Source organism: Paramormyrops kingsleyae, chromosome 6 (assembly GCF_048594095.1).
Source record: "Paramormyrops kingsleyae isolate MSU_618 chromosome 6, PKINGS_0.4, whole genome shotgun sequence".
In the NCBI taxonomy this organism is placed as follows: domain Eukaryota; kingdom Metazoa; phylum Chordata; class Actinopteri; order Osteoglossiformes; family Mormyridae; genus Paramormyrops; species Paramormyrops kingsleyae.
This window is the reverse complement of record NC_132802.1, coordinates 14,191,616-14,209,951: the sequence shown is the minus strand read 5'-3', so window position 1 is coordinate 14,209,951 and position 18,336 is coordinate 14,191,616. Positions and strand designations below refer to the sequence as shown.

The 18,336-nt window shown below is 40.2% G+C and overlaps 1 protein-coding gene across 3 annotated transcripts; it reads right to left on the bottom strand.

Annotated features, from left to right (window-relative positions):
- Nucleotides 1–7,118: 7,118 nt before the first annotated feature.
- mpzl1l (myelin protein zero-like 1 like) lies at nucleotides 7,119–18,185 on the bottom strand. Of its 3 annotated transcripts, XM_072713721.1 has the most exons (6): nucleotides 17,996–18,185; nucleotides 16,078–16,247; nucleotides 15,198–15,411; nucleotides 12,439–12,568; nucleotides 10,215–10,320; nucleotides 7,119–9,240 (listed from the first exon to the last, which is right to left on the bottom strand). In XM_072713721.1, the coding sequence occupies exons 1-6, from the start codon at nucleotides 18,066–18,068 to the stop codon at nucleotides 9,139–9,141; spliced, it is 795 nt and encodes a 264-aa protein (XP_072569822.1). In that variant the 5' UTR covers nucleotides 18,069–18,185; the 3' UTR covers nucleotides 7,119–9,138. The 3 variants fall into 3 exon arrangements, with proteins under 3 accessions (XP_072569822.1, XP_023695974.1, XP_072569823.1); XM_023840206.2 differs by lacking the exon at nucleotides 10,215–10,320; XM_072713722.1 differs by lacking the exons at nucleotides 7,119–9,240; nucleotides 10,215–10,320 and adding an exon at nucleotides 11,928–12,280.
- Nucleotides 18,186–18,336: the final 151 nt, after the last annotated feature.

Below are 18,336 nucleotides of genomic sequence, written 5' to 3'. Positions count from 1 at the left end.
GGACAATTGTTGGCTTCCATCGAATCAGACTTAAGATAGCATCAAATTCCAAGGAAGTCATCTCAAGCAAGTCATCTCACCAGCAAACATGCAAACTGGTAATACATCTTATCACGTTAAGAGGCAAACAAAAGTCTGCGTGCTTCTGAAAGGTAAAATAAATGAATGCAATCTCCCCTACTCTCACCCCCACCACCAGCAATACTGCCTAAGATGATTTTTTGCTGTTGACCTACATTATGCAATAATAATAATATAACTGTTTTGGACAAATTACTTCGGAGTAGCTTACAGGTTGATAAGTGTTTTCATTCAGATGATGGCAATGCAGCGCACACAATTTCATTAAAGCAATGGAAATGTGCGCAGTATGAGTGGCTCAGCGGGCTAAGTCTCTGTCCCTGTGATCAGAAGGTTGCTGCTTTGAGCCTGGCCTCAACAGAATAGTCACTTGTCTGTGGACTCTTGAACAAGACCCTTAACCCTCAGCTCTAAGGGTGCTGCATGATGGTCGACCCTGTGCTGTGACCTCTGAGCTATGAAGTGCAGGAGGGGGTAGGTGATGAGATGAATTCCTATGTACTTATGCAATGGCCAATAAGACATTATACTTGTGTTTTTTATGTGTAAGGGCACTGGAGTTTGGCAAGTCCAGTGTCTGGATGAATAAGGCTCTTATTCAGTTCATTTGACTTTGGGGATTACGTGTGTTGCGATGGGTGTGTTTTGTTTCTTTTTCAGATGTCGAGCTCATCACCGCTCTTGCACTTATGTAATTTGGGATTTAGTTGTAGTACACCCCACTGTGTTTTGGTTAACTCAGGATATTTTGGGAGGTTTCTTTTGGTTTTATGTTTTGACTGTTGCTTCATTTGCAATCATAAATCCACTGCCATGTGCTCACTCTGCTATAGGGACAGGGCCATAGTCAGGATTTTTTAAATCCTGAGGTCAAAAGTGTTAGCCCACCCTGGGTGTGCTTCATAATGGATTGTAGTTATTGGAATTGCAGAAACAAAACTGACGACTTGACCTCAGTGTCCTTAATGGTAGGGCATGTATAGGGCAACGGCGACCTTGGCCCATGTGCTAGAAGCTTGCCCTACGCAGCCTCTCCCCAGGTTACGCTGTGGTTACGTCCCAATACACCTAACGCAAGGCAAAAATATCACAAGACGAAAATGCATTTTAATACAGTACACCTAACCTAGCAAACATTAGTGAGAAATTCCACGTTCCTTGTCAGATTTCAACTGGAACGCCCCCTGAAGTTGGAATTCTGACTCAGAAAGTCAAGGAACCTCTGCCATCTTGACTTCAAAATCCAAGATGGCTGAACCCATTAGCAACAGAAGTGAAATCTGTAGTTATTTATTCTTTATTAGCACTTATGTCTTATTTGTGTTTCATTAAATTGGTCGTACACACAGTACTGTCCAGCTGCTAACTGAGGACATGTTACTGCAGTGTTTGATGAATGAATCTGGCTAGAACTGGATGCTGTTTCAGAAAAGCTGGATTTCTTGCTTAGACGGATAACTTCTCAGATTTAAGGTAGTTTGGGCTAAATGTAAATTAATTAAGATAAAGGCCATTTAAATTAGAGTACCTTAAAACAGACAAGTTGTTTACTGCTTAGTAAAACATACCACTTTAGGAAACGGCTTCCTGGTATTGCTAAATGGCTTTCTGACTTGTTGTATTGGAACGCGGTTAACTTGGGTGTGACATCATTCCCAGCTCTGACTTTCAACCAGAGATAATGGAACACAGTATCATTTATGCTACCTTCCATTTGAACTCCTAAGTTGGAAATTCTGAGTTCCTAGTCAGGAATTTCAAATGGGCCTCCCCCTGAAGTCAGAATTCCAATTCGGCAAGTCAGGTGATCTTCTGCAACTCCGCCCACCGAATTCAAGATGGCTGTACCCTTCATCAACAGAACTGAAAGCTGTAGTTACATACCTTTTATTAGCACTTATGTCTTATTTGTTTCATTAAATTGGTCATACACACAGTACTATCTGTGGACATGTTGCTAACTTCTCAGATTTAAGGTAGTCTGAGCTAAACATAAGTGAACGAAGATAAAGACCATAAATCTGATATGTTATCCGGCTAGCCCGAAATCCTGCTTTTGGAAAAAGGTTCCTGGTATTGCTAAATGGCTTTCTGACTTCTTGTACCAGAATGTTGGTTCACTCAAGTGTGACATCATTACCAGTTCCGACTTCTTACCTTAGAGGTAAATGGAATGCAGCTTAATTTATATTGCGTTCTATTTGAACTCATAAGTCGGAAATTCCTAGTTCCTAGTCAGAAATTTCAACTGGAACGCCCCCTGACGCTGGAATTCTGACTCAGAAAGTCAAGGAACCTCTGCAATCTTGACTTCAAAATCCAAGATGGCTGCACCCTTTAGCAACAGAAGTGAAATCTGTAGTTATTTATTCCTTATTAGCACTTATGTCTTATTCGTGTTTCATTAAATTGGTTGTACACACAGTACTGTCCATCTGTGGACATGGTGCTATGGTGTTTGTATGTGCAAAATACCACATAATACGTTGTCATTGACTGGTTAAGAAAGTTCAATAGGCCTAACTAATCTGAGCCACCGACAACATTTTTTTCCCCATCCCATCGAGACCGCTATGTCCGAGACCATGACAAGACCGAGACCAAATAGGGTCGAGACCAAGACAAGACCGAGACCAAATAGCGTCAAGATCAAGACAAGACCGAGACCACAAAAAATTGGTCACAAGACCGGTCTCGAGAACTACAGCACTAATATTTAGGCAAAGATGTACGTGAGATGTCTGAAAATCACTCAGGTACATTATTACATGTGAATACAGTAGATCGTCACGCATATAATATAGTCTTATAAGCAATACTATACCGTTTTCATCAAGAAATATCTCTATCCAGCAAATTAAAAAATTTTATCTATAAAAACAAAAAACATTGAAAAGGCATGTGATGTTTTAAAATATATGGCTTGTTTACCTCAAGAGCTTCGTAAAAAGACATGAAAACAACAGCGAAACCGTGTACAAATCAGCGCGCGACAGGGGAAACATAGGGAAACTGAATTGCTCGAAACGGCAAAAACTTTTTTATTTCGAGTCGTGCCATCCAAATCCCGCTGGATCTGTTTATCTGACCATATGGCGATTAAAGCCTGTGTTTCCTTCTTTGTCCATCCTTCCGTTTTACTTCTTTATATTTTTGTTTCTACCGCTTTTTATTTAGTTTCTCGCTGTGTGTATTTTGTGTTTCAGCGGCAGGCTATTTGCATAACCAATTGACAGCAAATACAAGTCCCACCCCAAAGTACCAAAGAAGTACCCCAGCTGGTTTGGCACTTTTGGTACTTGAACTTTCGGTACTGGTACTTGACTGGAAGTCAATGGCTTAGTGAAAGTACTGTACTTTGTGTGGTGGAAAAGCACCCTTAGTAACTCCAGTTAGCCTCAGCATGTCTTTGGACTGTGGGGAGAAACCAGAGTGCCTGGAGGATGACATGGGGAGAACATGCAAACTCCACACACATGTAACCCAGGTCGCAGAGGTGTGAGGCAACAGTGCTAACCACTGCACCACCATGTCGCCCCGCATTTTAACCTTTTCATGCTAATTCGTACTTCATTTGTGGTATGAAGGTTAATATGTACTGTAATTTTTTGTCATAGCAGCAGAAGTACTGTTACAACAATCCATTGCCCCACGTATCGCCTAGGTGAATGCATACATGCGTGACAGCTATGTGCATCCGTGTGTATTAACATGCATGACTCGCAGCTCATCCATGAATGCATCTCTGATTCTTCGACTGCTAAAGAGCAGGAACTAGTCACTGGCAGATGTACTCAAATGACTTGCAGGACACTCTGAAATTTTGAATTAACTGTTTTGGGTTAAACCCAGGAACAATAGCATATAAAGCCTAAAATAATGAAAGCATTTGGCATTCAAACAAGTCTTGCGTTCATCACATCTCGCACAGTCCTCCATTTTTGCCCGAATGTTGTTCTCGCCCCACCCCAAACATCAAGGATATATCGGTTGCATGCTTGCCAAATGAAACTGATTCCATGATTCATTGTACCCCAAGTTCATTCTTGGGAGGTAAGTTAGCAAGACCGGTCTTGCCAAGACTACAAGTATGATCTTCATGTTATTGGTATTGAGAAATGCCTCAGATTTCTTTGCTCATGTTTTGACTGCACATGTGCAAGGAAATTAACTAGGTGTTTGCTGTAGGTGGCAGCAGTGGTTTTCACAAAGCAGAAGTTCCCGGCTAATTTTGTCGGAAAGATTTAGGACTTGAAAATACAGCGCCATGCTGTTGCTGCATTTCTTCAATACCACCCAAGCCTAGACTAACAGCTTTAAAACTGTTCATAAAAAAGCTTACTCACTTCACTACCTTGGCTTGAATTTCTGTTTGCTGCAATACATCTGCCCTCTCATGGTCTGGTGGAATATCACTGCTGTACACATTCACCAATGCATTTAAATTGAATGGAATTTTCACAAGGAAGACTTGAGACAGACTCACCCTCTCCCGTTGCCCTTTACAGCAAAGAGGAAATGTGTTATGTTTTGGCGTGACGAAATGGCTTCCTCATGAAACTGTATTGTAGTTTCTTTAATAACATACGAGTTTCAGGCGGTGGATATGTGGGCCCCACTGTATGTTGCAAGTAAATTAACTCAGTGGATATTTTAACCAGAGATGAACAGTCATCAGCCACTCTTATACATGCCACGACACATCTGGGTCAGAATTGACAATTATTAATAAATATGCACAAAACACATAATATTAAAAGTTACATGGTGTACAAGCTTAAAGCACACTTTACAGGATATGCCTGTATTATTTAGGTTTATTCTTGCCGTCACGTTGCAGCATTTAAGTGGGCAATTGTAGTGGGATCGCAAAACTTTCGCTAAGGATCGCAAAAGTATTCTGTGGGAATACAAAACTATTTCAAATTCCGAGTTCCTAGTCAGAAATTTCAATGGGAAGGTCCCCTCAAGTCGGAATTCCGACTCGTGAACTCTGAGGAATCAACACAACCCCCGAGCTCAGAATTCAAAATGGCTGCATCCTTTAGCTATCAACAGAAGTCAAAGCTGTAGTTTTATACTGTTTATTAGCAGCTGTGTTTTATTTGTGGCTCAGTAAATCGGTCCTACACACAGTAGCCTACTGTCCAACCGCTATGTGTGGACTTCTGGCTATGGCATTTTTATGTGCAAAATACTGCATAATTACACTGATATTGCTAATAATTAACCAGGCTAGAATTGGGGCCTGTTTCATTAAGCCGGATTTAAGGTCTGGGCAACATAAATGAACGAAGATAAAGGGCATTTAATCTGATGTGAATTATATCGTGCTCTTTTGAAATAGGTCCCTGGTACTGCTAAATGACTTTGTGACTTGCTGTTAACTCGTGTGTGACGTCATTCCCAGTTTTGAGTTTCGACCTCCGAGGCAAATGGAACGCAGAATAAAACTAAAGGCAATTTTTGCAAGAAAGATTTGAGACACTCACTCTTGCTCCACCTTGTTCAGTCTTCTATACAGGAAATGAAATGCATCATGTAGTGACATGATGAAATGGCTCATTCAAAAAGTATTATGAGTTGTACGAGTTAAGAGAATCAAAAAAGTTTATCCACTGTGAGAAGACAAGTTACGTGGTCTTATGATACTGATTAAGCAAAGTTTGTACACATTTTATTTACAGTTCATCACTTGGCCTTCATCACTGCTGAGAGCATAATGGACCACTCCCCCTTGAGAGACACGAATATGGCGAGGGGTCTCGGGAACTGCAAATGAAGGCGGAGTGTGTAGGGACCGGTTTGGGTTGGGCCTACGAATGCTGATGCCAAACCTCCACAGCTTGACAAAGTGGACATACAAGGCAAAATAGGGCAAGCCAACAGACACTGCAAAACGTGTGTAAAATACGCTTGAGATCCACAGAGACCAAGGGAGCCAACAGGTTGAACTTGGCAAAGCATCTTGGCGACAAACATCCCGAAATTTTAGTGACAGGTTAATGAATGTGACACATGATTATCAAGCCTCTCTTAAATATGTCAAACGAGTGTGATTTATCTTGTGACAAACTTCAGTTTGAGAGGCAAAATTAGAGGCAATGATAGCCTGTTTAATTTGACAATCTTTTTAGGTAAGATAATCATGGCATGTAGTACATTTGTGCAAATATTCTCTATCACTATTACTCAGTAGAGAGCAGTCCTCTGCCAAGGAAGTGTGCTGCCGGTTAAGTGATATCTTGCAAATTTTAAGAACTGCAAAAGAAATCACATAAACTCAAGTATAGGGGACAACACTGGATACCGTGTAAGCTTTAAAAACACCATGACCTTTATCTAAGTATTTACAATAATCCAATTATCAGTGTTATAAACATATTAAAACATGTTTTACTGGATCTCGACTATTCCTCGGTGGTCTCTAGTGGGTATCCTCTCCCACATAGCAGATGCCATCCCTCGTTCATTCACTCCTCTGCCGAGTGTATTCGTCAGCTACCTCGCTGCACCTCTCATCGCAAGAAACGGCGTAGACGGAGGAGTAGACGCGGAGGCCTCCGAGTAAAGATCAGGAGAGGAGTAACTGTTTCTCCTGCGCAGCCATGGCCATGGCGGCTGGCTGAGGTCTGGCCAACGCATGGAGATCTCTACGTGGCGCGGCGCTCTTGGGACCTGAGATACTCCTGTCACGTAAACCTTTCCGCTGCTCGGCACAGGACCCCACTGCTCGACTGCGCCGAGGCTGCGCGTCCGAAGCGGCGGGGTAAATTACCTGAACATCCGCCCTCTGGAATTCTCTCGATGCTGCCAGGTTGCGGCTCAATCCACGGCAAAGGTGGCCTTGGTTAACAGCAGGTCCGTGTCAAATAAGATCTTTATTTTAAATGACTTTTTCTGCCGACGCGATCTGGATTTACTGTTTTTAACAGAGACATGGATTGGCACTGGAGTTGGTCATCCGTCTTTGGCGATTACATTTTTATATGAACTCAGCACGACTTCCACTGTAACTGGATAGTATTTTCATTCCATCATGAACAATTGGTGTTTATTGAAAAGGTCAGATTCCATGATCACAGCAGCAAAACTCACGATTCTACATTTATACATAGACTTGACATTAATTTGCAAATTCCTGATGGATAACTAATAAAAATGTATGCTTGGGCAGTAAAGCCTACTGATGTAATCCACACATGCTACTATTAAAATTAAGAGCAGATATCACATCAAGAATTTCTTTTATAGAAAAATTAGATTGATACAGGAAGCATGTTTTCTTGAACATGTATAAAAAGCACGCAGAATGAGGAAATGATTTGGACAGAAATGTGGCATTTAGTACAGGAACTTTTAAAGGCACTACATTTTTGCCACCATCCAGTTTTAAGACAACACATTTGGGACAAACATTTTCTAAATAAACAAATAGATTTCAACCGTCTGGATATGTACTACAGCACATAGTGCAGATTGTTTTAAAATACAATAATAAAATGAGCACAACATTTTGAATGGAAAAAACCAATAACACGTTTACATGAGTTACTTTAAAAAAAATCCACTTTGTTTGGCAGAGCGTCAAGCTGGATATCTGAAAGACCAATAAAAAAAAAACCTGATATCTTTCGGCTGGCCTGGGAACTCCATGGATTCCCCCGGTGGAGCTGGAGGAGGTGGCTAGTGAGAGGGAGGTCTGGGCATCCCTGCTCAGACTACTGCCCCTGTTACCCGACCCCGGATAAGCAGCAGATAATGGATGGATCATAAGGAGAAAAAAAAACTACACAGTAACAAACACCTACAAAACTACTGCACAGCCAAGATAAAACACCAGCATTTTTTTCCCGGAATGTGAACCAATTTACCATATTATTTTGTATCATTACACATTGATTTAACCACATACCACGTGTCTTACAGCACTGCAAAAATAATATAGTAACAGAATAATCCTGCACATGCAGGTTGGAAATGATTCAAGATTTAAGACAAAATTTGTGTCAAAGGCTCAGTATTAGTGGAGATGCTTTGTACCTTTGTATTACAAAATAAAAAGTAGTTGGGAATAATTACCATTATAAAATGCCATTTTGCTTCAATATTTGTCACATGCTACAGCTTTTGTATTTAAGACTTCAAATTTACTTTAACTGTTAAGAAACATGCCATTAAATACTGCTTGCACTCCTGTAAATGTTGTCAAAGTTAAGACGATGACAGGCTAACGATCGCTACAGATTTACAGCTAGCTTTTAAAGACTCGATCTAAGACACAACATGAGGATGCAATCTTTCCTTACCAGCATATTTTAAATGAGCTGTGTTACTCTGGTTAGTCATTTTGAATTACTAAATTACATTAAAAAAAAAAACTTCTGTACATTTGTTTAATTTGGCTCGGATTACGTTCAGACTAAACTCTTCTCTTAAAGGGTTAGTTGCTTACATACAGTCCTTCTTACGCATATAGTGTTTTAGCTATAACAACAGCATCAGCCTAACAAGGGCTGGACTGGTCATCTGTTTGTTGTACTGGACATTTTCCCGGTGGGGCGATTGGTAAGCAGGCAGGCAAAACCCGTCGTCGGGATCTTCCCCCTTGGCAAAATTTACCAAAGAGTACCCTAAAGTCCAGGGCCGATTTTTAATCCCAGTCCAGCCCGGAGCCTAACAACCAGAAAACTTTACCACCAGTTTGTCCCAGGCAGTAAAACACATATTTTGAGCACTGACGCATAAAATTCATAAGAAACGAAAAAGAAAATTGATGCATCTTTCAAGGCAGCAAAGTTCTTTTCTACTCTAATGTGGCTACAACACACATCCTTTAGCAAAAAAGCACCAGTATAATATTAAGACTAGCAGTCTTCCACATGTGTGAAAATTAGTGTGAAGCCTATGACCCATGTTGTGAATTTCTTAGTACACATTTAACAAACATGCAATGATTTCCATATTAAAGGGGCGGGGTTTTGTTCACAAATTCTAAATAGAACTTGCTAGACGGATTACTGCACTTCAGTCCCTTTCAGTCCTTGATAATACGGCTTACGGTTTCCGGATGTCAGCATAAACCACTGGCTCCATCTTGTGGAATGAGTTGGGGCTCTTGGTCCCTGAATGATCGAGCTGGGCATATATCACCGGCCCCTGAAGTATAAAGATTGACAAATAAACACATAAACAAGGTGAAATATGCACAGGTAATGTCATCATTTTTTAATGGCGACATTCAAAGGTTATTCCCATTGCAGCATTTTCTTTCGTGTTTTCTTTTATATTTTCTAAAGCATAGGTGACCAATCTTATCCGCAAAGGGCCGGTGTGTATGCAGGTTTTTGGGATAACCTGTAGGTCAGCTGTTCAAACCCAGGTGTGAGAACTCTTCAGCCAATCAGTCCTCTAATTAGTAATCTAATTAGGGAGTTGCAGCGAAAATCCACATACACACTGCCCCTTTGCGGATAAGATTGGCCACCCCTGTTCTAAAGTATTACTACAAATCCCAGTTTTGTGTTATTTAATGATTATTGTTGCTTAGTTTCTGTAACTGTTCTTTGACATATCTTTGTTGTTGTTTACTGATGCAGCCATTAGGAGTGAGCCAGCTTCATTTACATACAATTGTTCCAATTCCAATTCTAAACAACCAAAAATATAGCATCTGAAAAAACATTTACAAGTGAACCAACCAAGAAGGTAAGAGTTCTCATTTAATTTGTGGAAAAATCAATTCCTCAGTGGAATGTTTTGCTTATAGGGCCACAAAATGTTTATGAGACCAACATGCCAGCCTTCACGTTCTGGCATGCTGCACTGATATGCGGCAGAGAGGGAGTGCCCCCCCCCCCCCAACCATGGGAAGGATGAAAGGCGGGAGAAGTCACCATTTAAACACTGCATGCAAGACACCCAAGTCCCAACAGATCCCAGAACAATAAGAGAAAAAGAAAAATACAAGCCTCAAAAGGATCCAATCAAGAAACTACAGAAACGTACAAAAGCACTTTCAGTCAAATATGTAACCCAGAAAAAGTAAACAAAAGAAAGGAACGGTGTGTACATTTAGAGCTGCCCCACCACCAATGCACTCAGGTCCACAGTAACACTCCAGGGGATCCTACCTGAACAGGGGCAGATGGACTGCTACACCTCGAACCCTCCGTACTGGACTCAGCCTTCTTCCCCGTCCGAGTTGCTTGCGAACTGACACTCTCAATGGAAGTGCAACTTTTTTTTGTTTGTGTTTTTTTTTTTTTTTTTTTTTTTTTTTAAAGTTTTGGGGGTACGGAATTTGAGATTTCGATGACACAGACACAAGTACGTGACAGGATTTGGAGCAGGGACGAGGAGCGGCCAATAGATGCACACAGACATGCATGTCCATGGAGAGACACACAAATGAAAAAGACAGCATGAGAGATGGACAAACAGATATTGTGGTGAAGCACACAAGAAACTACTAAACTGCAAATGAGCTATCACACAAGGATATATGCAGCAAAGTTCATAAAATGGTACAAGTTACCATAAACATTACAATAAGCAAAAAACATTAAAAAGAACATTCATTAGTAGGGCTAAATCTAGTTAATCTACTGGCTAATCATTCCAAATAATTCTGAGCTAACCAAATCAACAAGCTGTGGAGTGGTTCAAACTGGAATAAAAATTCAGCATTAGAAAACAATGGTTCACTGCAGCAGCAACACTACAAAAACATGTACAATGACTCAAGCTATAGGAATCCATTTCAAACCAACGTAAACACAAGATTGCCACATCATAAAAGCAGGAATTTTGAAAATGCTTTTTGCTATTCACACCTTAATACTTTTAATTAGAACCTCTATTAAGATGATCACAGCATATTCAATTTGGTCAGATCAATATCATCACAATGGAACAGGCCACTGTTGTCCACAGCAAATAATGGAAACTTCACAAGCTACTGAGCATTCATTTGATTACTGAATATTAGACTAAAATGAGTTTCAATCATTTGAAAACTTCAAAATCAAACCACAATGTCCAGTCAAGAGAAAGAGGTTTTCCCAAATAGAAGAAAATGAGTGCAAGATGCGAGATGATTGTAGTGAAAGGGCTGTTTAGTAGACAGATGCTGACATACAATGTGATTAGTGAGAGAACAAATGCAAACGAAGATGACAAATGGCCGACTAGGGGACTGTTCCGGGAATATTCATACCTGTTCAAGATCACTTTTGCAAACCCCCAGAGCAGAATTTATTTTTATATTTCCAGATGTGTATTAATGTTCATTTTAATGTGGATTTCAGTTCATCTGTTTTTTTTATGCAAAACAATGGGGGTGGCATATTGGTCCCTTTCACAGTTCCCAGGTAAAGCGCTCTGTTAGACACACAAGGCTCCTCTCAGGAGGTTTTGGACCAGGCTACAGAGACTTGACAAAACTATGAAAATTATTAGAATAGTAAACTGCTACCTAGAGTACAAAAATGATCAGGGTCAAGAAAAGTTTCAGGGTTAGAATATTAACCCACTGTTAGTTCCATATGTTTTAGTAACTTCTAAACGGAGTCCCATCGAGACGGGTATTATTGCAAGAAAAGAGTTTTTTTTTTCTTTTAAAAAATTTCCAGATAAGCATCAAGGCTGTCATGCTTCAGAAGAAGAGAACAAAGACAGAGTCCTCATCTACTAGCAGATCTGTGTTATACAACAACCACTTAGGGAAGATAGACTTTTGTATTCAACGGAGAACATTCCGCACTCACAAGGTAGTTAACCACAGCAAAAGGTACATGCTGAAATGACGCATCAAACAGGGTAAAGAGGAGGGATTCCATAAGCTGAACATTTGTAGCATTTATTTTCAGCACATGCCAAAGCAAACTGGGTCTGCATTAAAACTACAACTAACAAGAAAATGGACAATTCCATATGACTGGGTGTGTGCGCGTCTTAATACAAATGAAAACGTTTAAATTTACACAGACATTTTCAGCTTTCTTTCCTAAACAGGACTAGAAACATAACCCCACACACTATTTTAATGTAAATGGGAAATTAACGATTTCCAGGCTACCCCAACTCAAATGGAATTGTCCTTTATGCAGTGCATTTGATTTCACTCGAACTTCACACCCCATTAACAGAACTTACCCTCACACATTAAAATTCTGCATTGTTTCATGTGATGAGTGGCCTGTTAAATTTAGTTAGGTTAAAATGCCTATATTGGCTCCATCAAGACACGTCAGCACCTGTCATAACTCTCACAGTTTCACCTCAGAAATCTGTGGCATCAATGGACCTTAGTTTCAGGGAGGGTGGGGGGTTAAAAAGGGTGGGGGTATGTCTTACCCCTCATAAGCATGAGTGGAGTCCTTCCTCTTGATTACAAGGATGATAATTGAGACAATGAGGACAAGAAGAACAACAGCACCGATGACTGCTCCAACAATAACTCCAGTGTTGCTCTGGGGAAGGGCTTCTGAAACATAACACATGATGATTTAATGTGGCACGTGAAACCAAAGGGGAAGTTGAGGCAAGATTTCCAATAAGAATTAAAGAAAAGGATTTTACAGCACATCGCAGAACACTGACAATATTGAACCTCAATAGGTATGATGGGTTTTCATACACAATTCTGGAAAGATAAAAGTCGAAAAACTAAACTACGATAAAACTACTCAACTCTATTTTCATTGCACAACAGTACAACGAGATTGGGACAGCAACTCCCAGAGCAGTGTAAACATAAGACAAGACGAGGCATGTAATATTTAACAATATGTACAAAACACAAAATATTCTTAATGGAGAAAGCAACACAAAACTGCAATTTATTCTCTTTGGACGTCTGAATTTGATATAGTTATAGGAACATTCCACATCGGTTTACTATTTTCATGTTGTGGTAGAAAAATTATAAATCACCTCTCTAATAACTAGTTAAGCCACTTAGAATAAAACTCCGGACCTCTCAGTTAGTGAGCAAAGTTCTCTCTTTTATTCAAGCAATCCAGCAAAGCGCTCCCATCACATTCTGGCACCAGGTGCCAAGTACCCCAGCACCGAGAGCAACCAGTTGATAAACCATAACTCTCAATTCCAGATAAGGTTTTCTAAGTTCTGGTTGGTCACAAAACACCAACAAACCATGCTCAAACGTATAACAAACACAATTATCCTGCTCTATTGGTTCACCTTGGTAGCAAGGTAAAATACACCCATTTTGGTTAATTTACCAAAACATGTCTTGACTGCTAGACTCCTACTTGAGATATGAATAGAGATATTGATTACACTGACATTGAATCACAGTAAATACATGGTTAACATTTGATTAATATGATTAACGCAAGAACTACTTGTACATTTGTTCTACCGTATAACATATCACGTATGGCCTACTGCGACTACTTTATAACTACAAGTTTAATCCGTTCAGAACTGCGGATCGAATCTTAAACAGTTCGAGTTGCGATCGAATTTTCCCCATAAGAAATAATGGAAAACCAATTAATTGCTTCCCGGCCCCAAAAAATTACACCTAAATATGTTTTTGTTTTAGCATTTAAACACAAAATGAACCGGATAAAACAAGGAGAGCATATACTGTACTAAATCTAAGCACATTTATCAAAACAGTAATTTGTAAAGTAAGAAAATAAATGTATCCAAACAATGTGTCCTGCCCCGATCGGTTGCGCCTTCCGTGTGCCACGCCCCCTCGTTAACCCCGTGTGGAATCCCCGTGTGATCAGCTGTTTCTGGTTGTTGTCATTAGCCCTCTGTATTTAGTCGGCGTTTCAGTTTGTTTCCCCAGTCCGGTCATTGTATTGTCCGTCTGCGTTTTGCCTGCCTTACCTGTAATTAAACCCCGTATTCCCCGATACCCTGACGTCTGCGCCTTTGTCTCCGTTCCGTCACCGCTCGGCACGACAATATTATCATTAAAATGTATTAATGGTTTATTATTAATATTAAATTAATTAATAAGAAATCTTTCTTTTTAAATGTATTTTATTATATAAATTAGTTACAGTCCATCATTGTCTAAATGTATTTTACTGTCTAAATATATGTATTTAGCTAGTCTAAACATGCACGATGCAATCACAGCGAATGCGAGGCTGAGACTGAAGCGTTACCCTTTGTTTCCGCTGAGAGACATGCCGCGTGACTCATTTCCCTGTGCGTACAAGCTGTCCTAGGTCGGCGTTCACATTTTGTCTTCTGAGATTCAGATAGAGTTCAAGCTAAAAAATTTTCGAACTGGTTGGTTCAACTTTTAAGAAATTCAAGTTCTAATGAGTTCGAGAACTGAGGTACCACTGTACATGTGGTATAATGCCATTGTTTTGAAAAAGTTAATTTGAGTCTGTTTTCAAACTAATTTTAAAAATGAGAAAATGAAAGTGTCATGGTGATGAGTTTGTGACAATGACCCATGCACTCCCCTTTGTGTTAATTCTACATTTATTTTGGGGATTCCGCGTATAATTGTGATTAATATTAAAACATATAATCAAAGAAAACTGTGTGATCGAAGAGTCAAATTTTCCCATTCAATTCCCAACCCTACTATTATACTTACTTTCTTTACATATTTCTATTGCTTTACTATAAGGAGTTTGCAGCAAAACTCACTGCTGTGCAGTTGATAAACTTTGATTTGACTAGATATATTTTATCTTCTATTTGTTTTTAGCCTACTACATCTCCAACTTAACTTGGTTTAACCTTTACTTATATTAATTCTGCTTTGCACTAATGTCACAGCAAACTGAACCAATATTAGTGGGCAGTAGTGGCTTAATGGTAAGGGAAGCGCACTTGTAATTGAAATATTGCTGGTTCGAATGCCCGACCAGCAAAGCACCACTGAGGTACCCTGAGCAAGGTACCGCCCCCAAGCACTGCTCCCCGGGCACTGAAACAGCTGCCCCCTGCTATGTCACGATGTCACATATAGGTTAGGTATGCAGAGGACACGTTTCATTGTTGTGCAATGTCTGCTGCGGTGTGTCAACAATGATCTCATTCTTATTAAATGCACATTTAATGGGCATCTTCAGTCTTGAGAGATGTAGCCAAGACAATGCTGAGCTTACCTTTCATAACAACCCTTAACTGCATGCTTGATGGGATCACTCCAACGTCAGGAGGATTCTTCACATCACAGGTGTAGGTGCCATTGTCAATGAACTGTGCTTTCACCAGTTTTATCGAGGCATCTTTCTTATTCAGGTCTCCGGCCCAAAGTACCCTCTCCTTGAACTGGGCAATGTCTCCTGGATAAGGCCTTCCACCCGAAAAGTAAAATATCTATTTGAAATGGGATAAGAACATAAACATATCATTATTCATCTGAAGTGAGGAAATGTAAGCTTTGTTTTAGCAAAGGAACACTGGGCAAGAAAAAAAGGAAACACGCGTCGTTTGGACAGACAAGAGGAAAAAGATCAAAAAAAAAAAAGGAGTTCACTAAAAACTCAGCTGTCAGAAACTCAATATATCCTTTACCTTTAAAAGACATAACAGCATAAGCTAACGGGAACCTTCTGGTGCAGACTTGATTATAGTCCATAATTTACCTGCAGATACTCCTATTGAAAGTAACAATAATACAATAATTTACTAAGAATGAACAGAGAAACTGCAGACTTCCAGCTAGCTTCAAAAATATACAAGCCACCTCAACTATGTTGTCAGTCACTGTATCTCTCACAAGTTAGACCATTGTGTTCAAAATAACCCATTAGGTGAAGCCCTTCAGTGAAATGGAGAAAACAGTTCACAACCACAAACAGATGCAAAAGAGGGAAATGGCAGCATGGGTTTATATTTACTATTTGACACTGAGCACACAAGCACTAGAAATTAGTTCCTCTGTTTCATTTTGCTATCACTCACTGCACAGAAAACACAATCACAGGTTAAGCACTGAACAACATTACATGAAACTGTCATTCAAAGAACCGAATCCCTTACAGTTATGGCGGGGGTGTTTGATCCGTCAGGTTGAAATGACCAAGACACAGAAGCCGCGCTGCTGATGACTTGGTTCGACTTGAAAGAGCAGTGGAGAATTTCCGTCGTACCATTCTCCACAAACACCTCCCGTGGCGTGTACACATCAATTGCAGTGGATGGAAGTGCTCCTGTGAATTTTTAAAATAAAGGTAAGCAGGTGAGTATAAGACTTCACTGCAAAGTCAGTCACTACCTGGGTTAACTCATCTCCTCTTGGTTACTTAACTGGAACTTACTAGCTTAAAATGATTGGCAGGACACAGGACTCCAACCCTAAAGCTATCCCTCTCATCACTATTGTCACAGCTTTTGTGACCTAGATCAGGGCTATTAAAATCACGGTCCTCAAGGTCCGAGCCTTGCTGATTTTCCAGCCTTCCTTTACCTGTGAGCTGGGTATGAAGCCTCTGTGGCCAATCAGAATCAGTAATTATTAAACCAACTACCTGGGAGAATTGAAAACAAGGCCTGGATTTGGATTCGAGGTCCCTGCTGTAGGTACTCATAAGTAAGGCACTTAGCCTAATTTGTCTCAGTACATTATCCAGCTGTAGGAATGCAAGCCGTTTAGGGAAGTCGCGCATTTCATTTCACAGCTCTTTACAGAATATGATAAACGTATCATTCAATTTAGCTACATTTCTCAAGCAAACCTTAAACCACGTTTTAAGTAATCAGCTAAGCAACTGTGCTGTGCTCTATTGGCACCAATTAACTGCTTGATTATGCAATGAAGCAAACTCAAGACTAAGAAAGAATACAAGACAGACAAATCTATTTTAACATGCAAGACACAGGCTATCTTCTGCTACGCAAGATGGTGCTGCCAAAGCCCTTCACTAAAGCCCATCCCAGGCAGCATAGAATGGGGTACATGCTGGACAGGATGCCAGTCTAGACAGAACACGCACCACACACTCGGTCAATTTAGGTACCAATTAACCGAAGTTTAACCCCAGAAAAACCCCTAGTTGTCTTAATCCAACACATTACTATAATCACGAGTTTAGGCAAAAAGCTCATCAAACCTTTTATAGAATAAATCTTATCATTAGTAAACTAATTTAAATGAAATCTGCACCACTCTTGAAATAACTTGTTCGGCACATCTCTCCATCTGAAGGCACATCCATTTATGCGAGATAAGATTTTAAAGACTTAATTTCATGACAACCCAGCCATTACAGCAAACAGGTCTGACATCATAGGGGAAGAAAACTAAGTTGTATCAATTCAGCCAGACATCTTTTTTTACCCATTTGCAAAAAAAAAATAACAGATTTTACCATAATTAATTTAGTGATTAGGCGGCGGTGTATTTGCATATACCCGGTCTTTTACCGCAACATGGATAAGTATTGCACCGTTTCGTTAAAATGTTATTGGGAAATAGCCGAAACTCGGGGGGGGGGGGGATTCACGCCCTTCGGTGGCCAGCAAACAATGATGCGCCGGGGCTGAGAATCAGTCAGATTACAACCGCGACCGGATCCAGGTCTCTAGCTCTATGAATACAACCCAAAAATACCAGTTACTAAAGCCAGATGTGCCCCCAGGGTGGCAGCTAACCCACAGCGTTAAATCAAACACGGACGGGTCCAGCTGGATATATACGCCTAACGAAGGTCTTCAATAAAATCAAAAATGTTCACAAGAACAACAAAGCAGCCAATCAAATACACGCAGCAGTCAGCAACAAGAGTAAATTAACTTTATCTTTTGTTATACAATTATGAGCCCTTCTGGTAGAGCTAACTAGCATCACAGAAGTAAACTTATGACATAATTATTGAAATGTTTGAATCCGTATTCATGGATTGCTAATAGCTAGCTAGGTATCGAACTATCAAAAACTACACAAAAAGTGCTCACTTACCAATTAGGAAATATAATGGTAATACATAAAATACAATGTCGTATATTAATAGGCGCCGTTTCAAACTCATCATTCTTCGACTTGGGGGAAATCTGTTGTTTCCGTTATCGCTCCGGTTAGCACGCTAGCTACCTAGCTAGCATCCCTGGTCTCTTCCTGCATCCGACTTCGAAAAGAAGGCCCGCCTCGGCGAACAAACGTTTCTATTGGTTTGTGAAGCGGATGCCGTTCAAAGCCATACGTGGCGACGCCTTTCCGTCAACCGAAGTTCGTTTCGCATGCGTTTCATGTTCCCTTCTTGCCATTGTCAGTTACAAATGGAACATTCCAGGTGGTAGTCA